The sequence below is a fragment of the Boleophthalmus pectinirostris genome, unplaced genomic scaffold (genome assembly GCF_026225935.1).
Source record: "Boleophthalmus pectinirostris isolate CB_2022bp ecotype Guang Dong unplaced genomic scaffold, ASM2622593v1 HiC_scaffold_6, whole genome shotgun sequence".
NCBI classification, from domain to species: domain Eukaryota; kingdom Metazoa; phylum Chordata; class Actinopteri; order Gobiiformes; family Gobiidae; genus Boleophthalmus; species Boleophthalmus pectinirostris.
In genome coordinates, this window is record NW_026571447.1 from 16,706,485 (window position 1) to 16,730,769 (window position 24,285).

General features: G+C 38.3%; 1 protein-coding gene across 3 annotated transcripts; it reads right to left on the minus strand.

Moving 5' to 3' along the window:
* Positions 1-447: 447 nt before the first annotated feature.
* enpp2 (ectonucleotide pyrophosphatase/phosphodiesterase 2) lies at positions 448-24,206 on the minus strand. 3 transcript variants are annotated; one of them, XM_020937331.2, is made up of 25 exons: positions 23,707-24,206; positions 23,194-23,278; positions 19,093-19,245; positions 17,914-18,039; positions 15,896-15,956; positions 15,725-15,822; positions 15,569-15,648; positions 15,174-15,293; positions 13,980-14,035; positions 9,448-9,513; positions 9,178-9,250; positions 8,952-9,060; positions 8,559-8,684; positions 7,686-7,717; positions 7,461-7,588; positions 5,912-5,984; positions 5,736-5,823; positions 4,753-4,922; positions 3,273-3,318; positions 2,973-3,112; positions 2,602-2,737; positions 2,453-2,530; positions 2,220-2,352; positions 1,924-2,077; positions 448-1,380 (listed from the first exon to the last, which is right to left on the minus strand). In XM_020937331.2, exons 1-25 carry the CDS (start codon positions 23,899-23,901, stop codon positions 1,210-1,212), a joined length of 2,697 nt encoding a protein of 898 aa, XP_020792990.2. In that variant the 5' UTR covers positions 23,902-24,206; the 3' UTR covers positions 448-1,209. The 3 variants fall into 3 exon arrangements, with proteins under 3 accessions (XP_020792990.2, XP_020792989.2, XP_055020255.1); XM_020937330.2 differs by having other exon boundaries at positions 3,273-3,408; XM_055164280.1 differs by having other exon boundaries at positions 4,657-4,922.
* Positions 24,207-24,285: the final 79 nt, after the last annotated feature.

Below are 24,285 nucleotides of genomic sequence, written 5' to 3' on the forward strand. Positions count from 1 at the left end.
CTTTTGGGCGTATCTTATAAGTTATTCTACATTTGACTAAACAAATACTGCTCTCTGGTGTTAGTAAAAGGAATAGCTTTAAAAATAGAACAGAAAAGCTGATGGAGGATTGACTGTTGAAATACATATGACATATGTAAAAATTAGATGACAAAAGAATAATCCTATACTAATATTAGGAATATCTTTAAAATTAGAATAGAAATGATTAGACAAGATACTGTAGGATTTAAATCACTTTACAATGAGATTCTAAGCAGCTAGAGTGCTCTGAGCTTATATTGTGTCATATAATTATGTAAAAAAGGATGACCAAAAAAATCCTACAGTAGATTAATATTAGATATGTGGAGTCATTATTTAGAAGTCAAACACAGTTGTAAGAAAACACTTCTTTATTGTAATGACATGTACATGAAGCATAAATAAAGTCTCACAGGTGGTAAATTTATTATCATTATTGCTCAGGTGCACAAAAATTCAAGAAATCATTCACAAAACATTCAAAAAAATCTCAAAACATCACTCATTCGCAAACACACACACAATTACAATATATTTTACACATTGAACATACCATCTCACTGGTAGTGGGTAATATAGACTGGCAAACAAAATGATATGATGTCATTACCTTTTAGTGCAATTTTAATTGTCATTACCATGTATGTAAGCTACTATGAGAATAAAAAAGATAGGTAGAAATATTCAATTATATTTTTTAGCTTAAAAAACTTCACATGTTGAAAGACGAAATAAACAATATGGATTTTTTCAGGAATACAAGCATCTCTGGTATTTACAGTACAGCCCATGTAAGAATATAGCATAAAAATATGTATTAGATATTATTTCTATATCCATGTTTTTTATGTACAAAGGAGCAACAATGCATTCAGTTATGTGCAGCTAGAGGCTCAATTGTTGTTAATTAGAAGACTTGACTAAAATGAGTGCAATTTGCAATGATCATAAACATTTTATGGACATTAATGGACAGTAAGTAAAGTGAGTGATGCTGTAGTTTAGTGGTCTTTAAAATTGTATCCAAGAAGCAAATATGACAAAGTACATTTAAAAACACGTCACATGGACAATTCAAGTTCCCAGTTGGGCAAATTCATTTAAAGTCAGTGTGTTGGAGATGAAACCACCTCTTTAGTACCACATAAATCCACCACGGTAAAGACAAAAGACACTGTGACTGGACTAGATTTCGCTCTCATACGTGTGCATATAAGTCTTGAGGGAGAGGATCTCAGTGTACGGTCGGTTAGTCCGTCGGTACAAGTCCAGACCAGTGAGGAGCTCCACGTCCCTGACCCGAGCTGTGTGCATCTTCATCAGGTCCTCCACCCACCGGGACTCCTCCTCAGAGCTCTTCAGGGAAAGGAAAGAGTTACATTAACTCTTATTAAGTTTAAAGTATAAGGTGTCCTTTTGGACCCTGTGGGGTAAATAGTCCTTTGCATCTAGAAGCAGTGGGTGACTTTATTGCAGAGGCTGGGGACCCATCTAAAGTAGTCCTTAGCAAGCCTAGATCAAGATTTGGAGATTTCCTTAAACCAGTTTTAGGAAGTGCCCAAGGAGCTGGCAAATTTATGTATGCAAAAGCATCAAGTGACAGCCATACAAACCAGCTTTACACCAGTGATAACATGGACCAAAAAATAGTACAGTCACAAAATGTTCATATGTATATATTTTAACAATGAGAACATTTATTCAAAGTTATTAAATTGTATTTATTTTGTTAGAAATAACCAAAAATATATAGTATAGTTGGAAAGAGCAATTGACTTACTGACATTAAAATCTTTACAGCAGTGACTAATGATCAGATTTCGATTATCATGTAATTAGGAAGTATTTCCTTCAGATTTACATGGGGAAAATACAGTATGTTAAATGGCCATTACTCACATTGCAGGTCTCATCGTTGCTGGCCCTGTGTGGCAGGATGAAGGCAGCGCTGCTCAGTGGACCAGTGCAGGAGTCTGCAGGCTGCGTGAAGTCCAGACAGCTGCTCAGCACGATAAAGTAATGTGTGGGCACTGGGATTGTTCCAGTCATAAACCTGAATCACAAAATAAACAAACAATAACCCCATCACTTCCACTGTCATTCAAACTGCAAAGGAACATATGCAATAAACAGAGTAGTAACGTTGTACAGTTAGGATTAGCTGCATAGATTTGCTTCTATGAAAAAGTTCTTACTCTTTAATTCTTTCAGTTGAGTCCCTGACCCCATCAAAGTCATAATCAAATATTGGACCAATGAGAACGTTGACACCATTTCTCTCAGTGGCAAACTTCTTCACCAACGCTCTCTGGAAGTAACTCCATATCCCTGGAAGAAGAATCAACAACACATAATTTACCCAAAACCGCATATTGACGAGGGTGTAATGCAGTCATTTTTAATCCTACAACAGTTAAGAGTAACTTACTTTTAAACGCAGGATACATTGGTACAGTGTTAGTGATGAGGACTGCATCATATTTCTTCTCCATGTGTAAAGATAATTCTGTGGAGAAAATTATAAATTACAGATTCAGAAGTTATGTAAACATATTTCCATAATTTTAATGGACTTACGTGGTGGATAGACAAAGGCGTACGTGATTTGTTTGTCTGCTCTGTAGTTGGTGCAGGACTGGCTGTAGGCCGGGGGGACCCTCGTATCAGGCCGCACACAGTTGGATAAGGCATCAGGGAGGGGGTATAACTCGACCTGGAGAATCAGGAGTCATTGAGAATGAAAAATGCACTTTAAATTGAGCTGTTTGTTTTTGCATATTTATGCTAACAATAAACAATTTATAATGCATGACACTTTTGCCAGTAGAGGGCATTACACATCACCAAAGTGTAAGGATCATGATTAAAATCCATTATCCTGTATCACAGGGTTGCATTGTGTTTTTAAAGGAATCTTAGTTATTTGTTTGAAAAACACGGCAACTAACCTGTTTGCTAACAGTGTATGAAGTCCAAAGAGGCATAGACAAGAACTCGCTGTATCCGCTGATGTAGTCACTGTGATGGAGGATGGAGTACTTGGTTCGATACAGAACTGCAGGGCGACCAAAGGGAAGATTTCTGCTGTCTGAAATCCACACACAAAAAACAGTTAAGGAGCATTTCCTATTGGCTCAGTATCAGCAGAGCTCAAGGTAGGACACAGTAAAACATAATGGTTGGGTGACTTTTGTACTGACTCAGAGTGTAGTTTATATATTTCTATCTACAGCAGAGAGGAGACTGACCGTCCATAGCTTGCCGCAGGCGTTGGTTTAGCTCCTCCACTTTGTTCTGTAAGAGACAGAGCCAGAGTGACTCCAGGTTATAGCCTCGTACAAGGGTCACTTTCAAACCTCTCTGGCCTCTACTTTTTACACGCAACTGCAAAGAGATTGAAGATTCAAACAATCTCTTGCCAGAGATCCACATGGGAATCAGAAATACATTCAAGATGTATCAACAAAACATGGCACAGCAAAGCTGAGGTCTATTCACTTTTTGCAATTGAAAATAAACAGACAGTAAATAAAACTGTTGACAAATATTACAATTTGACAACAGGTATTGGAAACTTATTGATATGATTATGTTAAAGGTGAATAGACTCCAGCAGAAAGCAAAGACATGCCAAAGCTTTTGTGTGCATAGAAGACTGAATGAAGCAAGCCAATAAACTTAGATCCATTCACTTTAAGTGAAGTTCTGACTAGGTCACAAAACAGTGGCTGTTCATTACAAGGGTGCTCCATTTTCATTTGCAATGAAACACGGACAATACACCCAAGCAATAAGCTGTTATTGATAATGTGAGTGTGTCTCACTCATTCTAATCCAAAAGAATGTAAGGAATACATGCTTTTACCCACTTTCAAATTAAACAGGGCTGTTCTGACTATACTCTGAGTATATTGTGTGCAGTAAAATAAATTCTGTCAAAAGCCAAACTAAACCTGATGCTTAATACCCTGCTACCCCCTCATGAGTTCTTAAAGGGTGAAAGCAGAACCACATGTTAGAGCCGTGTACAGAGGAGCAGTGTGCAGAACTGGCTCACATCCAGAACTAGCACAGCTCTGTTATACTGCTGTGTCTTTGTTCCTAAGGGGCTCTGACAGGTGTCAAATAAATCCCATTTGACTGTAATTACTGTAGAGGGCGCTGTACTGAGACCAGGGCGAACTGGACTTATACAGGAAGCTGCTGGAGAATATGCTGACTAGACATTTCAACAACATTTGTAGCAAAATTGAAGCAGCCAGACACAGTACAAAATCAAAAAGCATTTTTCAGACAGACTAGATGACAGCTAACTTTCACCACCATCACACACTATACTAATACTACTACTACTACTACTACCAGTAAAACATTAAACTTTACCACAGCGCTGTTATCAACAATGGCTAACAACACACTGCATGTATAATATAACAATGCCTATAGCTGGAACTAACTGAAATTGTAAACCAACCACCAAAAATAATCTTTGAACACAAGACTTCATCCAAATAATTTTCCTGTTAAACGTTTCACCCTTGTTTAAATGCTGTATTAATAAAAATCAGAAATCCTATCTCTTATAGTTCTTAGTTAAAGTTGAGTGGAAATAAACCAGGGACACACAGATACCTTTAGTTTCTCTATAATGTCCTCATGAGCATTAGCAGAAACTAGTGTATGTGTATGGGACAGGTGCTCCCTGGACGGCCGGTCTTCAGGGCTGACCTTTTCGTCGCAGTTGCAGCCCAAATCGTCTGTCCCCCCCAGAACCAGACCAGAGGCAGTGGGCCGAGACACCTCCTCCGGGACCAGGGGCCTGAATGGGGGGCTCCGAAGCAGGTGGTTCAGGCTGCCATGGGTGCCGTTGTTTGGGGCAGGCTTTAGTCCTAGTAAATCTGAGGAAGAGCAATACGTGAAAGAAATGAAAATGTAGAAAAGAACATTGGAGTTAAAGATAGAATAGAAATGTGTTGCTTGGTTTTAATCTGGTGCAATGCTTGTTGTCTTTGTGGACTAAACTAAACAGAAACAACCACAAAGGCACCCAAATAGCGCTGTTCCTGTACACTTAGAAATCTTATATAGCTCACCATATATAATTTGCAGTTAGAACAATGGAGATTTTAAGATGCTAAACTAAACTTAGCGTCCATTCAAAAGTACTCTAACACTTAGGATGACCAGAAGTCTCTATTTACCCAGGACAGTCCCAATTTTGAGCCCTGTGTCCCCTGTCCCTGTGGATTTATTTAAAACCATTGATTTGTCCAAGTTTTAAACAAGAAATGTCACAGATGTCCATTTTTTTAACCAATCTGATCCCTGCCAACAGTAAAGAGGAGCATACATGTAAAATACAGAAAAGCTGTTTAAAAATGACCAAAACACAAAGACTATACTGACTCACATTAGTGCAGAACAATTTTCCTTAATTATGCACTCGTTTCACAGTTTTATTATTACCAACGACCACAAGTCAGGGATGTCCCAGTTTTTTATTTTGAAAATCTGGTCACCCTACCAACACTGTGGTAACAGTAGTAACTCAGCAGCTTATTATGTTGTTGTACAGCTCTTTTGTTTATTTTTTCACATTGTTTTTGATAATGTATCTCTATGGATGTAAACATCCATAAATATACAGTTTTTGACATTTGTTCCCAAGCTCTATATCAACAAACCACAAACCAAAAGAGTGGTACACTTACCACACATGACGTTGTAAAGCTCAATGTTTTCAAAAACTGGGACTTTAGTTCTGAATTTAAATGTGGGTCCATATCCCAAAAAAATTGTCTAAAAAGCAAATAATTGTATAAATAATTACTATAATTAACAAGTAACTTCAATATTGATAAACTGAAGACTTAAGAACACTCAGTACCTGCATACTGTTGATCTTGTTGTATCCATGATCACCAAAGAAACCACAGTGGCGCTTCACTTCTGGGGCTCTCCTGTAAAGACATGGTATGAAGGCATATTCAACAAATAGTCATAGTATTCTGTCTGGAACTGCAAATGGGTCAGGGCACCTTCATGTCTGATCCAAAACATGTAATTTAATTAACAGCTACAGTTAAGCAAGTTCAATCCACTACACAAATTTCACGCAGAGATATCTGAATGATTCTTATTGCATCACAGCCTCCGCCCTGAGTGGACAGTTGGCCCTCTAAACTCCAGATAAAGTGAAGTGGAGGATTCTGTCTGTGTTTACTCTACAGCTAGTGGACAACCCGCTCCTTCACTCTCCTTCAGCCACTGAGAACTAATTGAAAAACAGCCACTTTTTATTAAGTGTCCATTCAGACACTACTTCCACTGATACTTGTGGATGTGTGCCCCTCTGTCTGCACTGTGTGAGTGTACGCACGTGCAGGGGGCCAACCCGCAAGCATGTTAAAAATGTAAATTAGCTGCTCCAACTAAAGTGTTTTATTTCACTGTCCACTAGCCTAATGTAAAAGCAAGATACAGCGCAAATTTTGACACCTCTTACAGCTCTGGTGCCAACAATTATCCAGTCTGTCCATCAGAAAAGCGCACTCAAAGATGCCTTTCATTTTGAGGCCTACATGTTTGTGAACTTGAGAGACTGGCGATTGTAGCTCTCCCATGGCTTGAACAGCTAAAGCCATGTGTAGCTACATGGTTAGTGGAGTAGGTTTGTTTTGACTGTGAGTCCAGGTGACTTCATGGTTTACTTTGTCACTGAATCACTGCTGAGGACCTCTGACTGCTCTACATCAAACAGCTGTCAGCGCTAATGTTAGCATCTCATTTACACTTCAGCACGAGTGTTGGGAAAGATTTAGGGCAAAGATTTCACAACATCACGTGTGGAAGCCAGCAGTACATTTTGACCAAATCCTATATTTAGCTGAATTGATAGCATTTTTAGATTGCATTAGGTCAAATGTTATTTTAACTTCTCTCTCAGTCTAAAGCAGCAGACTCAAGTGTTTCCTTCTAACTAAGGAACAGTTAAAAAAAATATACAAGTTCAACAATAGGTGTTTGACCTCGTACTGACCAGTATATCATCTAATTACACCAATGTATAGACCAAAATGAGTCGACTGAACCAATATCGACTGACTCGATACCCCATTCATCCCAGTGTTCACTATCGGCGCCGATGTGCAATACCACTGTTATACACCAGTATCATATCTGTGCTTCTCCAAACCTTGTCGTAGTATAAGTGTCTGTTTTGGCATAAAAACATTTCTAGTATAAAAATGGATCTTTAAAATTATATTAAAATGTATTAGAGCGAACAAAGCCAGAATCCCATATGGGCACATTCTTTCAAGCCGAGCGAATAGTGGGCCTTCCATAACATTCCTTCTTAATGCCTTACCCTGGGGTCCACAATACCGCACATACATACACACATATACTGTACATGCATAGTTTTGGCTCGGTACCTGGCCACATGCCACTTCCTGTCCACCAGCAGATGAATGTCTTCTATGCGGCGGTTGTTGGCGTAGTGCAGTCTCTTAGGCAGGTGCTGCTTTAAGTAAGGCTTAAAGTGCTGCTCGGCCTTCTTACACTGCAAAAAAGCAAATGCACTTAGGATGCAGGACTTAGGATTCAAATGGGTAGAAGAATATAATAGGATGGGAACTAGATTAAAGCATTAAACTCACGGTTAGATTTGCCACAATTGCCTTGGGGTCATCTGCAGAAAAACAAAAAGGATTAACAAAAATGGCTTGCATATTTCGTCAGACCAGCCAGTCCCTTTTACATTCTGTCTGAATCCAGAAGGGACAGGAACCGGACGAAAGAGCATGAAAAACCTTCATAACTTAAGAGAGAGTCCAACTATAGCTGCTAATTTGTATCGCATGTTTCTCAAATGTGGAAGACATCTCTCCAAAATTCATATAACATTCAGGAAAAAATAAATAAAATTAAATAAATTTATTTAATTAAATTTTTTAAAATCCGTATTGTTTCTCAGTCCTCTGTATTGTTGCTGTTGTTTTTTCCCCTTTTTAAGTTTAAACTGCCATGTTTGTGTTTATGCAAACGGACCATGCTCTCTCTGATTGGTTAATCCATCTGTCAGTCCCACCCTCTGAAATCAGGGAGACAGGTACAGTTCTAGATCCACTCGTCTTTGTAAAGTTTTGTCAAAGTGTGTTCTGGCTTGTCAGGTTATTGAATATTGCTAATTTGGCCCAGTGACACTCCTTGAAATCTTGAGCTATTTTGGTCAGGAGCACTAGTGGTACTAACACTAGTAGTAGGTAGTAGTATAGTATATAGGTACTACACTGCATAACTCTATAGTCACAAGCTCAATGCATAAAAAACTATGAAATGTAAATTTTTGTACAGTCAAAGAAAGAACAGAACAAAAAGTGAGAATATATAAAGTTAAGCTGAAGGTTAATGGGTTCAAAAAAGTTAAATATGTAAAGCACAGAATTAATTAACAGTAGAAGTACTGAATTAATGGAGATGAAAAATAAGATACAAATGTTCATATGATATTGTCAAAAGAGGGTTCTTACACTTGACATTGTTGGGATGTCTGGAGCGTATACGGCCCAAAGACCCCGGGATGAGAATGATGTCATCCACGTGATTCATGTAATTACTTAGGAACTCTGTGCGATCGCAGTGGGCTTCCTCCATACCTGAGTACACGTAGGGAGAGAAAGAAAAACTTATGCAGAGATAGATTATAAAACAATCAGAGGAAAAAAATATCCTTGGAACTTCAACATTTCTTTTCTAAATGAATAAGTAGCAATGAGCAAATAATCACAAAAAGATGTACAGTTTAACATTTAGTTAGGGGGAATGTCACTATCCAGTCACATTTACCGAATCAGCAGAGCACTAGACTAGACAGACCAAAATGTGTATTCTTTTCAGATAAGACACAGTTAGTAACTCTGTACCATGGTCTCCCACCAGGATGATGTTGACGCAGCGATGCAGTTTCATCTGTTTGAGCCCATTCATGAGCTGACCCACAACTCGGTCAATCATTCTCAGAGGGTTACTCAACTGAAATAAAGACAAAAACATAATATAATGCCAGAGTACTCTTTGCAAAAAAAGAGTAACAATATTTATATATAGTAAGATTACCAAACATTTTTAAGTGTAAAATGTGATACCCACATCAGCACTCAATGGCCCCATTTTGTGTCCGTACGTGTCAGGCTGCTCAGAGTGCATGGCGTAAACATACGGCCTAAAACATGAAAACAGAAGAAAACAAGGTCATTTTATTCAGTTTATTTTCTATGAGAGTGATTATTTTCATGTATATATTTAACTGTATTATATATAATGTATGTACAAATCTACTATGGTAAATAATTCATACCCAATGTAGGAACATTTTTAATGCAGTGAGTCACGCAGTCTATGTGAGAGAAGTGAGTTTACCTTTCCCCATCAGGGAGGTGGAGCCACTGCAGCATGGTCAGAATCCTCCTCTCCAGCGGGATGCCCCTGGAAACACAGCAAATATCAAGTGAGCCAACCATGTTCATATAACTGTCTAACTGTCTAACCTAGAAGAATCGTAAACATTCAGTTTTCTAAGTAACAGTAGGACTAAACCCGGTCTAAACCAGTATCACATCCAAATAAAAACTAGACTAGACTAGAAGAAGGGATGGTCTGATGTGAATTTTTTTCTGGTTGATATGTGCCAATACAAATATTATGATTCTGAATCCACAAATTTATGCTAAGTTATACAAAAGTTCACAAATTACTTTTTTGCTGTTGTACAAATATTAACATCTGGGAATGGGATATTAAATAATTTGTTGCATGATAGTGTATACAACCATATTTTAGCCTAACTGTGATTCTTCTTCATTTTTGTTGAGTGATGTGCAAAAATATCATTGGCAAATATCAGCAACATTTTCAATACCAGACTAGACCATCTCTGTCTAACTACAAAATGCACTTGAAGAATCCCACGCACAACACTTTGAGAAGCAGTCTTACCTATTCACAAATTAGGGGGTCATTAACCAAATTGATTTTTATGAGCCTTGTAAAGTGGAATTGTGTGTACAGTAGTAACAGGTTTAAAGACGTTAAAGCCCTCTCATGGTTTTTAAGTCCTTTGGCGTCAAAAGGCTGCTTGTGCACTGCTGTTATGATCCGGCCACCAACCACGCTGCTGGCTGTCACTGGGCCCACAGCTGTCAACCATCAGACCCAGCAGCGAGGCCCCGCGGGGAGGCAGTGGGAGTCGAGGAGTTGGGGTGTGGGTCCATGTCGGCACACTGCTTATGTCCATGTTCACACTTTATGCATCATTTAACTCATTTTCAACTTTCTCCAATTTGTGAGTTGTTCAATTTGATTAGACCAAAATGTTCACAAACTGGGCAGATGGTCTGTTTTAGATCACCTTCATGCTGGGCCTGTCATGATAACACATTTTGAAGCAGGAATATTGTAATAAACAATACTACTGAAACTATTTTATGCCACTGACACACAACAGGATAGTCATATTCTGTAAATGATGGTTATTCTGCCCTCTAAACTGACTAAAACCGCTCCAATATTTCCAAGTTGTACACATGACAAATACTGAGTCCCAAAATATCTTGTTCCAGCTTTCATATATTGAACAATAAGTTGATATAGTAATTATTGTGACAGACTGAAGATCACAATAAAAAAAAAGTTTGAACTAGATTACTAGGCCAAAAGATCAGACGATGCAATGGGACCTTAATTAAATGGGTGCATCAAAAGTAGCTGAAGGTTTGATGTCATAATTTTAGAGCAGGAGGCTATATTACAGGAAATTTGCAGTTTGAAAGAACAAACTGAAAATCCACAAATGTTGACATATTTTTGTGTGCAGAATAATGTGGTTTACAGTCCTTTCAACTCTGTATTTGCCTATGTGGAATAATGCTATGACTTTTTATTATCAAAGTGAAAAAAGTCACCTCTGTTCGTTTTGGGGACTAAAAAGAACCAGTTGAAAAAGATCTGCAGTTTGACAGTGAAAGGGAAATACTGTGAGATGAAAGGGCGCTGGGTGTGCCTTCTGAATCGTAGTTATCGTGCAGGTACCAGATGCTCTTCAACAATAAAGTGAGCATTAAAAATCTTTCGTCTGGTAGTTGCTTGAATTATTCAATGCCAACGTGTTTCAAATAAAATCTGTCTTCATCAACTGGTGAGAAAATAATTATTTTTAAGTAGATCACCTGATTGAACACATGATCAAAAAACATCAGATGGTCAAACAAATCATCAAATCGGCCAGAACTGTACTCTGTGAAAAGGGACATACTGTTAGAGACGTAACTATGGGGGCTTTAACCCAACCTATTGGTATCAGCTCAAACTAACTATAAAAAGTACCTTCAGAAGTCTTTTCACAGCAGCCATATTTGCCCCTCAGACCTCTTTACATGTTATCTCATGGTGCCCAGTGCACGGTAAGCAGAGCAAACCGCACTTAGGCTGAATGCAGTGGCACGTCTGCGACCCCAGTTCACACTGGAGTCCAGGGGAGAGTAAACAGGCCCAACTGCAGAGAAAACACTACGCCACACGCTGCCGCTCAGCACACAACTGAAGCAGGCTCCATCAAAGAAAGACCCTCTGTGCTGCTGCTCTTGCCCCTGCTGCTGATAAATGTGGGTGCTCTGTGTCAGATGGGGCCAGAGGTTTCCGTGGGAACATGATCGGACTTGTTCTACTGTAAAACTTTCCACACCAGACGATTTACAGCCAGGTAGAGAGCTTTGTTTGTGCACTCATGTGGTGAATAAATTGTAGCATTAGCACATTATATTATATGTGACCAAGTGTTTATGGTGCCAAGGTATGATATTAAGTAAATTTTATTTCATTTGTGCAATTTTACATTTACATCCTTTTAAAAATCTGAGTTAATCCATTGGGCTGATCTCATCTCCATATACAAGTAAGTTATAACAAATTTCAAATACAAATAAACTATTCAAAAAAGTTAGTTTCAGTTGTGACTCTCCAAATGAAAAATACATCTTAAGAACCTAACCTGTGTGCAGATATAGACTGAAAAAGAAGTGGACTAAGGGAGTGTGATGCCACTTTTAGTGTTTGGCTGTTTTGGTCAAATGAAGCTGACATGAGTAATTTGGACCCGGTTCCATATTAGGAATAGGAATTTATTTACTTAATAGTGAAATGAAAACACCAGGATCATGTAGAGCAGGTTAATATGAACATTTTAAGATCAAAATGAGGAGCCTGACAGCATCAGTTACAGAGAGAGGAGCAACTGTGACCATTCTATGGTTGCATATGAATTATGCCACAATAATTCTATCCAGCAGAGCTTAAACCATGTTTTAGTCTACTGAAACAACAACATACTTCAATCATGATGTCTTGTCTATACTTTTATACTATATTTTACATATGTTAATTGCATTTTCTTGTAACCATGAACTCAAAATGCTAATAAGTGTTCAGAAGAGTCATTGGCACATCTGCAGGCGCTTACATTAGATCTAAAAACCAAGCATAAGGCAACTGAAGGATAAAGTGTGGTCACATATTCTGTTCACGTACTTTTACCATCAAGCAATTGTACTATATGACCGCAGACTCTCTCTAAATATGACCTAATCTTATTCCCACCATTGCAGCATATGTCAGTAAACTACCGCTCCCGTGGGTTTTGTTGATAAACTGAGAGCTTTTTGTTTCTTTGCCGGTAATTCCTCCAAAATCGAAAGAGAGATGCCAAAGTCAGCCGTTTCACACCAATCAAAACAAAGAATATAAGTGCAGCACTGTAAGCCTATGATTACCGATGATTGGATTAATAATCATTTAAACTAGGTACAAGGTTTGTGCGTTTGTACAACAGGGTGGTCCAGTCACACAGTTTCAGAACAAAATATTATTATTGTTGTCACTTCACTGGATTCTGGTCATTTTTCAAGTTAGAAATTGTGCATTTTGATTTTATAGATGTTCAACAGAGCAGAAACTTATTTTATTTACTACAGCTCAAATACACGTAAGAATTCTTAATAAAAATATCAATGTGAGACAGGTGTTTTCTCTTACGCTTGTTGATCGGCCAAAGTTACGTTCATTCTAAGAGCACACTGTTTGATACTAAGTGATCCAGCTAAGCAAGTCCATCAATCCAAGGCTGGCCACACACAGACTCAAAGACCCAAAGGAAAAGTAAGTGAAAACACCTGCCCATAGGTACAACATGGCCTTATGGGAGAATGCGCTGGACATAACTGTGGACTGAATAGCACATATTCATTCCTTGGGGGTGTGATGCTTACTGTAGGCTCTACCCTGTCTGAAGTTTTATTAGATTCTAAAGGTGCACTGCGTAGGTGTTGGTGAGTGTGACTAACTGAAAAACTGTTGGCTGATGCTACCTGGCTTGTGACTTTAATGCTATGTGAGAGATTTGTTTTACAGCACAAATCATCTTACCTGTTGCAGTTCCAGCTAAATCAGTTCTTTTCTGGTCAAAATTGTGTGCCAATGTGTGCTTTGTGTCACCATGGTAACTCCTAAACATTCCTCCATTAAAGATACACGTAGAACGTCAAAATATCAATATTGAAACATTCTAATAGTGTGCAGGGGGAAAATCCTGCTTTAGGGTTATCATGTCAGTGGCATAATGGCAATTCAATATTATCAATTGTCATCTATATCTTTTCTTTTTTATTTTTTCTAATAATATAGCATATTTCAAAATGTATTATATATTGGAAGAGAAGAACTATGGATGCAGTTAAGGGAGCATGAAGTGAGTTGGCTTGAGAAGTGGATACCCAGGATTGAGTCAAATGGAGCAGGTGGTTTTCGTATTTGATAGTATTTGTAAATCACTATTATTTTGGTTAATTTTAAATATTGTCAGTAGGAGTTCCAGCAACTCAAAGAAAGAAACTCTGACTTACACCGGCCAGAAGAAGCTCGCAGCCTTCACTCCTTGCTTGAGCGCGGTTATCCAGATCTAAAACAAAACAAAATAACTTTATCAAACACAACTCGTACAGATATACAATTGTAACTTCTCATTCTACCAAATATTACTGTAAGTGTGGGAAAGCCAGAGAGGTTGTGGAGTACAGTAAACCAGGTTTGTGTGGGTGTGTGGGAAAAGACTGGACTGGGTGAAAGACAAGCTCCAAATGAGTCGTTTTGGTTACAGCGAATGTAAATCAGCAAAAGCTCTATTTAAGTTCCCAGTTCCCACGCTAATATATTAAGCACCAGAGATGATTAATATTGAGTATTATGGGATACGTTTACAGAAAATAGATGCCCAGCCAGAATTTCTTGGTTTAAATATGAACCCAAACTTTAAGAACATACAATTACATTTAAAGGGCCCATTTTTCAATTTTTTGGATGTAGGTTATAATCATTGCTCTCGACATAAAAATTGGCATAATTGTCGCTTCCTCATCAAAAGCATAGTTGTGTTCATTCACACACGTTTAACAAGCAAACCCCACGTAGTTATTATTTATTTACTGTATATTAATCACTAGAATCATTTAGATAATTTCAGCCATAGAATTGCCATGGGTACCTTTAAAACTACAGCTTCATGACATCACAAGGTGGAGCAGAGCATTTTGAGCTTTGTGGATGAAGACAGACTAATAATAAAGGATTACTCAAATATGTGTGGATGAAACAAAACACAGCTCCAGTATGTTTTTGAGGTGATAACAATCTAACATGGCTTAAAGCTCAAGAGTCAATTTTGTGTAACATAGGACCTTTAAAAAAGACAAATTATGCTTTTGTCTGCAATATAGTTATAATCTGACAAGAGTGGATCAATATTTTAGACTGTTTATATATTTAATTAATAGTTTAAACATTTTAAATCCCAATATTGATCAAAAATGACATAAAATGAAACAATGGCTGAAAACTGCAGCACTGATTCCCACCTACACCAATGGCACCTTTAATGCTCAAGAATAACAATTACGTGACATACACATATAACTCTAAATACATCTCTAGACAAATGAGATGTATATAAAGTTAGTATATAGTACATCCTCTTTAAATAACAAAGTTGATTATTAATACTTGGTAGTAGTCTATTAACAATACCTATCAAATGTACTCACAGGCTGCCCTCCCCACCAGCGATGATTGAGCTTCTCTCGGCTCCTCAGAGTGAAAGTGGCATCAAACACAGGGTCGTACATGGAGTTACCAACTATACCGTGGGACTCTGGATACAGACCCTAGAAAGAGAAAGAACATTGTTTTAATACAACTTAAAATCAGACTATTTTATCATCTAAAGGGACTCAAATTATATATTTTTTTTCATATGAATCTTCCAAAATGTGTGCAGTGCGTTGGAGCTTCTTGATACAAAATGCATTATTAGTTGCACTGAGTGACCACTATGAATCATATGGTAGGACATTTTTGTGCTGAAGTCCTTGTTTAACCCTAGGTATTTCTCATCTATAAACAACTGAAAATATGCTGTTAATAAAATGCATTGACTTACAGTGGCTAGAGAGTAAAGGTTTGGGAAGGTCTTGGTCGGGTAAACTGGTCTCATGTAAGGGGCATGGGTTCCACAAGTCCCTGGAAAAAAACAGTGTATTTAGAGCTATTATAAATGTCAAATTAACAATAATGTCAATCTGTAATGTGTTTTTACTCAGTTTCTCGATGTTGGGTATGACGGCGCTTCCTCTCTTCATGTATGAGGCTCTGAATCCGTCCACTGACAGCATAATCAGAGGTGGACGCGCAAACCTGCTCAAATAAACGCAATTACAAACGCTCATATAAACATGTGTCATTTGTAACTTGCCAAACGTGATCGTACCCAGCTGGACATTCAGGACTCTTGATCTCTTCACAGTCATCCTGTAGCCATGATGTGTCTCCTAAAATGAAGTTGAAAGATTATCAAAACTATGGTTGGCCTACAGAGTGCAATTATGGACTATAATATAAAAAATGTTCAGAGATTGGCTACATGTATGATGACAGAACATATTATGATAAGAAAAAGTCAAACAAAGTAGTGGTAAACAAATGTGTTTGAAAAGTTTAGGACAGGAGTAAGATTTTGATGCAAACTCCTCTGCTCATGGTAGTATAAAACAAGCTTTCAGATCAGCGTTCCTTCAGTAGTGAGAACATTTTTGGATGGGGGTTAATAATTGCAACATTTACACATACCCCAACATCTAAACTGGGACTAAACTGGGATTTATACTGGCACTATGTAAATCTGGATTAAACCAGGGCTAGAACAAGACCAAACCAAGCATATTCATGGGTTTCAATTTCCTGTTTAAAGGTGACATTAAGAGCACTTTTATGATTAGTTTTCAATAGTTTAAAACCATGGAAACAGTGCAAATTTACCATTACTTTGAAATATTGGACAAAACTGGGCTCAAACCAGGACGTAACCAGCACAAGTGCGAATGCATCCTAAAGTCTTGTTGAAATTACTGTACTATAGAATGGTCATAGACACCTTTGCTACTATGGACTACCCCTGCATGAATAAAGAATTGCATAATTTTATTTTTATTTTTTAAATTATTAAGTCAACTAATTATAATATATTGTGATATATGAGCTGTGTCTGTGTCCAAGTAATTTCCCTTGTTGATCAATAAAGTTTGTCTAAGTCTAAATCTATGTCTAACTGATACCAAATAAGCTGTAATAAGTAAATGTGTATAAGTTTACTCATCTGTTAAACTAAGAGAGTAATTTATCTCTATTAAGACAGACTGATAATAAAGAAATACTCAAACATGTGTGAATGAAACAAAACACAACTCCAGGTAAGATTCTGATGAGGTTACAACATACAGCATGACATAAAGCTCAAGATTCAATTTAGCGTATAACTATATAGCACACAAAAGACAATTTATGATTTTGTGTGCTATATAGTTATAATCTATGACAACTGTGCATTATTATTTTAAATTCTGAACATTTTAAATCCCAATATTGATCTAAAATTACTTTGCATGGATACATAAGTAACCTAATTTACACATTTACAGAGACAAATATATCCAAGCAATTGCAGTTCTGTATCGATTTTTTGCAGCTGATATCTTCAACATTCTGTAGGGGTGTGATGCTAAATGTAGGTTCTGCTCTGTCTGAGGCTTTATTAGACTTTAATCTGAGCTTTATTATAATACAGTCTGACCACAAAGAACTGACTTAGCTTGAACTACAAAAGGTAAGCCGATTTGTGCTGTTAAATATTAAAGTCGCAACAGTTTTTCAGTTAGTCACTCTCACCTTTTTTGTTGAAAATCACCTAAACAGGACCATGGGCCTGGAAATGTGTTTTTGAAGCCCATTTTGTATTTTTTTTCCCCAGACAATTTTAAAGGTGCACTGTGAAACTTTTGGTTGAGGTTCACCTGCTTGTTTTCATAGATATGTCAATGCTCAGCCTAGAATGTTTCACAGTATGACATAAAACTGCTCTATCTTTCATTTATTATATTGCAGGTGGTTTTATAGCTCAAAAACACATAGAAAAACAGGCATTTTGATTGTGAGCGGGGTTGCATCTACACAGATCTGACCTGCAGTTTGGTCTGGTTTGGCCAACAGGATCATCATCTCCATGGAAAAAAGCATTTGACGGACCCTCCACCAGAAAAGTTACACAGTGCACCTTTAAAACTTGTTTTTGTTTTTGCTAACGTGTGCATTGTGTCACCATGATAACTTTACTAACTATTCGAGATGCATGTAGAGCACCCCCATAGGGATGTCACTGCAAAGTATCAATGCACAGTATTCAGATATCTTTCAAACAGTCAGTGTAATGATAAAAACTGAACAGTAGCTGACCTCTGCACAGGGCTTTGTAGTTGGTACAGCAGTCTCCTTTGGCCAAACAGTCATCTGAGCAATGGCAGGCGTGATGTTCATTACGCATCTCCCCACAGCGGTCTTTACTGCACTCGTATCCTCCCTCTGTAAAATGTCATCAAGTTCAATAAATAAATATTAACAACCACAAACATCCACAGTCAAGATGTATTGTATTCCCGAATTCATGTCAACTGGATCATTTTTCTAAGAGCACAGCCGCATGCACATAAATTAGATGTGATATTTTAATGTTAGTGGTTTGGCATCTCCAGTGGACCACTTGCTAGGCTGCACTGTGGGAATAAACGATTATATCTGGTATATGGTAAAACGTTTATTCAAAAAGGTCATTTGAGATCACTGCCCAAGATACAGTGTCAGGGTAAAACCAAATATGGATCTAACATGGTTTTTGGGGAGAGGGGAGAGAGAGTGGCAAAGCAGTGGTAAGCCATAGACCACCAGGCTCAGACCACCAACACTGGGAATAGCAGGAGGCAAGTGCTGACAGACCAACACTGGGGTACAAGGAGATGCAGTGGTGAAAATGTAGAAAAATAATAAAAAGCTTATGAAAAACAATTTTATACTGTACAAGTAGATTGAGAAGGAAACAGCATACTGTAATAATGTGTGCAGGAGCTCCAAATATATATTAAAGATTCAGGAGCTGAAATTGGATAGGAGACCACTGGGAATACCTCGTACGGCAGTAGGGCGGCAGTGGCTCTCAACATTTTCACCCCAGATACAATCAAAGAACAGATTTGGTTTTCAGAGCACCATCAGATCTAAATCAGCTCTGCAATAGGACTACTTCAGGTCTAAACTAGGGCTAAACCAGGACTAAAAGTGGACTACATCATTTTGAGTAGTTATAAACGAGATTATTAACCAACGGACAAAAAGTTGATAAAATGAATAAATTGGGCAAACCCACAAACTGAAGAGCTCTTCAAGTACAACCACTAATACACATACTACAGTTTGAGAAACACTGCTCTATGCACACTGTTGTTGTGTCCGTGAGCAAGACACCTTCCCTTCATTTTCCATGTACACTGGTGTATGACAGTGTACATATGATAAAGTCTTTGTTAGAGTGAAGGCAGGACAAAAGATCAAAATGAGCTCATAGCTGGTGGTGTTTCTCACCTGTTCTGAGGCAGAGCTGGTCAAAGTCAGAGCAGCAGCTGTGGTAGGTCTTACAGAGGTTATCACAGCGACAGTTTGGAGGGTCCAACTCCACCAGCTCAAAACAGCGGTTCTTACAGGAGCCAGAGGAGGGGTTATAGGGAGATGTGCGGGCTGTGGGACAGTTGCAATTAGAGTGAGCATTACAAAAAAGCGTGGAAATTCACACACCGTCTTTTTATGTAGATTTTTTTTTAAAGATGTTCACCTGTAATTTAGAATATAGTAGACAGTAAAAACAGTGCAAAAACTGAAACTAATTTGAAATGTATGTTTACAATGTTGCTGGCAATTCAGTTTTTATTCTAATTTCTTCAAATTAGTCGGAATTATATCTAAGGCATCCATAAAGAAACTTCTAAACAAAAATTGTCTTTCCCCAAAGAAATATAGCCACTATAAAGAGATAAGGTGAAGTGTTTTCCCAAGGACATAGTGAAGAATTGCACTACCACTGGAGACACCTCCCTCAACTAAATAACTTTCTCCCTTATAAACTGTACTAAAAGAAAAATCTTCTAGACTAAAATATGTACTATTCATAGACAAGCCCGATTTTGGCATGCCAACAAACTCCATCTGGCAATGATTACTAATCATGAACAGTACCTGTGAAGACATTGTGCCATTTCAACCATTGGGGCAATAATAATATCAAAAGTAAAAGTAGTAAATGTAGTCACTGGACTGGGTTTCTCAAAGGAAATGAAAGTATTACCCTAACCCAATGCAAAAGCAGATTGCCAACACAGTCTGGCTTTGTGGTGGGCAGATTGCACAAAACGAGAGCAATCTGATCTACAGTATGAGCCGGTGAGCTGTTAATAAGCGTAACAAACCCAAACCCAAATCTGCGGGTGGGATCTTCTCGTGCTAATGTTCACTCACCAGGGACGCTCAGGTTACACCAAAACACAACTATGGCTCTTTTGTCCCTACGGAGGAGAAGGAGACGGACACAGCCCCATTCTGGCTCAGTCCCCCAAGTGTGCGAAGGCCAGGGCCTGGCTTTAACTGAAGACATCCTGCACATCTGAGCACGAGACGGACTGAACTTTTCACTACAACACAGTCCTTGTCCAACCAACTGGCAGAAAAAAAAAAACAGCTTGAGAAAACCAGAGGATGCCAGCAGTTCCTGTGTGGACACATATGCAGGTCTATATGAAGGCACTGAGGTGTGGGCTCTTTAATATTATTTATGCTGCAAAGCCCACTGCCACAGCGGGTAGAACAGTGCGTGTCAAAACGTCACCAAGCATCAATGAGGTCTTTTGCAGAAGAGTTATAGGCCTGAGAGTCGCTCTGGGTGTGGGTTGTGATTTGCTATGAGTATCAACACAGGTTATGCAATGGGCGTGATAATTTAAACATTTAAGGAGAAATGAGCTATTAAGAAGGAGTTTAAATTGCGGTAAATAAAACATGGATCATGTTAACTTTTAAAGCAGTTCAAGTTAATTAGTAGTTTGTAAAAATATATCAAGAAGGGGTGACAGTGGCTTAGTTCGCTGAGCGTTTGTCCACTGATGCAAAGGTTTGCGGTTCAAATCCCGCTCATTGATTGAGCGGTCAGTTCCACTGATTCATAGGCTGGCGGTGAGATTCCACAGATGAATGCTGTTGTTGTGTCCTTGGGCAACACACTTAACCCACCTTGCCCCTAGTGCCCACTAGTGTATGAATGTATGTGGGGATGGGTGAGTGGTTTCTTGATGTAAAGCTCTTTGAGTGCCTTGAAGGTGGAAAAAGGCTGTATAAAAATGTGACCATTTACGAGTAACAAGCCATACTATAGTATATTATCGGGGTTTTTAGTTAATTACAAATTCAAATACAGTACATTTTCTATTCAAGTACTATTTGGAGAGCAGACAATGTAAACTGTATTTGAGGCTAGAAAACTTCAGTTTCAATTAGAAATCATATTGCTGTTTATATAATTATAAAACAGTCACTCTGTACAGATTTCACAATTTCACTTTGTACAGTACAGCAACATAGCCAGCAAAGTTGTAGGCTTTATTGACTTAATGTGAGTCATAACTTGGCATTACTATAAATGCTAACAAATATGATGACAATTTTTGATATATGTTATTCCATTAGCTGAATTCTTTCCGGAAAGAAACGCCAAATGAAAACCAATAATTTGTGGCCTACTTTAAAAGGTAGTCTGGAATAAAAAAGACTAAATATAACTATAATGTGTGAAAGCTGCTCGCATTTACAGCATGCATGTTCTCTGTGGTCCTCCTCCGCTCTCTGGCTGCAGTGATGGCTAAGTGTATTTTGGATCAGCATGGATGTATCTTGGCCAACTATGTGTAGGACATGCCTTCAGCAGTGCTCCACATCTAGCGCTCTAGCCAAAAAACAAGTGTCGATTTTTTGAGCAAATTTTAACCCCGTGTGAGCTTCAGGTGCAATCAATCACAGCGACTTCAACCAAAGAGACACGTCCAAAATCGCTGTTGAAAATTGCTCACCAAAACACAAGTTAGCTGTAATTAGATGAGATGTGAGTTTCCACATGGTTTGCTAGTGAATTTGCTAGTTTATATGCTAGGCTTATTTTCTATGTGAAGAAGCTGCCAGCGCATTTGAAATGAGTTTGAGCTAGAGGAGAAGAGGAGGGGAGGGGGGTACAACAAGTCACTGTGGCTGGGTGCTTCTGATTGGAAGAGAGACTGAATTTTCACTGCTTCTCTGCCTTGAGTCAATAATAAGACGCACTAGCACTTTCAACAGCAGAGTTAAATGTTTATTTTTTTTAATTTAGAGCAGGGATTTTGAAGAATTTTACATCACATTTTGACAATACAATTTATAAATGTATTGCTACTATTGCATACTCTTTACTGATGCAAAAGAAGCCTAATATAGATTTCTTTTTCCAGTCGTTAGAGCACAGACCACTGCCAAGGCATCTATGCAACCTTGCAAAATATAGATGCCAAGACTACCTTAAACCTGTAAGTTAAAGGTGCACTGTGTAACTTTTCTGGTGGAGGGTCTGTCAAATGCTTGTCTCCATGGAGATGTTATTGCTTTGTCTAGAATGCTTCACAGTCTAGTATTAAACCTTTCTATCAAACCAGACCAAGTTACAGGTCAGCTCTAAGGAAAGGCAACCCCAACTCACAGTCAGAATGGCTATTTGTCTAGGTATTTTTGAGCAATAAAACCACTTGTAACTGAATAAATATATATAAATATGAAGTAGAGCAGTTTAATGTCATAGTGTGGAACATTACGGGCAGAGCAATGACATATCCATCGAAACAAATTATATGCACCTTCAAAGTTCTGGTATGGTCTAACAGCTCTATAAATTTAGCTTAAAATACCATACAGAACCTTAAAATGGCCTTTATAATGGTAATGAATGTCTTGATGTGGCAGTTGGCAAATTGCTTTTGCAGTCACATCTAAGACTATTGTTTTTACACACACAGGCTGCAAAACTAAACTCACAGCACGCTTGACATCACTGATACAAGTGTGTCAAAAATGTTAAAATATGCACTTGCTGAAGAACGTGACTGACACTGGACTGTTATTGTGGTAAATTGTAAAAACACGCCTTTGTTTCCACAGTTACATGACTCCAGTGTGGATTACTGGGAAGAACCTTGTAACTAACTCACAAAAATATGGTTCAAATGTGGGGGGCTCACAATGCCAGAATAATAAATCTGTTACAAGATTGAGACAGAAAGATTGTGTGAATGTGAATAGAAGAAATGCTGTAAAAACATAGGCCTAATGTAGTTAGACAGCCCAACTGGGTTATGTTGCTTGCAATATGACATACTAGTAGCTCATAAATAATCCTGAAATACTTAAAATGAGAAAAGAAACAGAAACCAGCTCTCTAATCTTGTAAATACACCACGCTGTTACAAAATGGCAAGAACATGAAAGCCAGAAACAGCTGGAGACGCAGCTGGTTGCTAAGTGTGTTTCCAAGTACACTTTATGGCGCTAAGGTGCTTTGAGGTCAAGTTATTTGGGGACAGTTTTTTATCAGTAGCCAATTAAGTTCACTGCTGTACTCACAGTCCTCTCCTGAGCGTCTGGGCCGGTCATACACAAATCCCAATGTAACTTCAGAGCCGCAAACGACAGACAGGATCCATATGAGCTGGAAAATATCCCAAAAGGAGGAAAGATCACGTGATTATTAATAGCATAATATAGTGTATCTTAGAACGTTTATTATGGTCTATGGATGCGATAATTGTAACTTAAAGAAAGTTTTTGTCTTTGTAAATTACGTTAGTGTCGGTACATGTGTAGTTCAAAGCGACAAGAGACCACCCGCGAGCGCATAACAATCGCTGACTTTGACGAATCGTTGCAGCTTCAAATGAATCCACAATTGTTCTGCAAATGCACAGCAGCAGGGTAAGGAAGGAGGGCGGGTATATCCGGAAAATAAAGCATTACGGTTAACATTAAAACCGCCCAAGAATGAATAAGAACCAAATAAGTTACTTTTACGCATGAATTACGCACGAAAAAAATTCACACGGTCGTTAACTACAGCGTTCAAATAAAGTCTTACTGTACCCATTTTTGTAGCAACATAGTCCCAGGTCGGTTCTGTGCGAAGCCCGGTGCTGTAGGTCCGACAGTAGGTGATGCTGACTGGGACAGAAGGGGGCCCACCGCTGCGGAGGCACGAGAGAGCACAGGGGGAGGCGACTCCGAAAAGCGCACGGCGTTCTTATTGGTGTTGGCTCGGAGGAGGGATTTAGCATTCATTTTCAACGCTCACACGCTTTTGAACACAGAGAAATAAAAAGTAATGTAGAACCTGGCTTGGTTTGACACAGAAGTCCAAGGCTGGTTATTGAGCCCGTTGGTTAACCACGTCTAAAATATACAGAATTTACTGTGTAAGATACCGTATAATTTTGCTTTTATAAAGATTTATGCAAATGCAACGCCTGCAAGGACGAAATGTAGTGTATCTTGAGCAAATGCTGCATTAGTACAAATCATACCAGAAACAATGTATTTAAGTTTCCATTCTTCCTTGAGCGGGCCATGACTATCTTTGACATGCATTCAAGTTTTGTACAGTAGATAACAATTTGAATATTAGTAATGTTAATAATAATGTGCAACATTTATAAACTAATTTCA

Excerpts from the sequence above, each read along its gene's own strand:
- enpp2 (XM_055164280.1), bottom strand. The coding sequence starts at position 23,901 with ATGAATGCTAAATCCCTCCTCCGAGCCAACACCAATAAGAACGCCGTG. Across the intron at positions 14,036-15,173 it reads GCTGGTGGGGAGGGCAGCCT|ATCTGGATAACCGCGCTCAA; the intron begins GTGAGTACATTT and ends GTTTTGTTTTAG. Across the intron at positions 2,738-2,972 it reads CATACACTGTTAGCAAACAG|GTCGAGTTATACCCCCTCCC; the intron begins GTTAGTTGCCGT and ends CTGATTCTCCAG.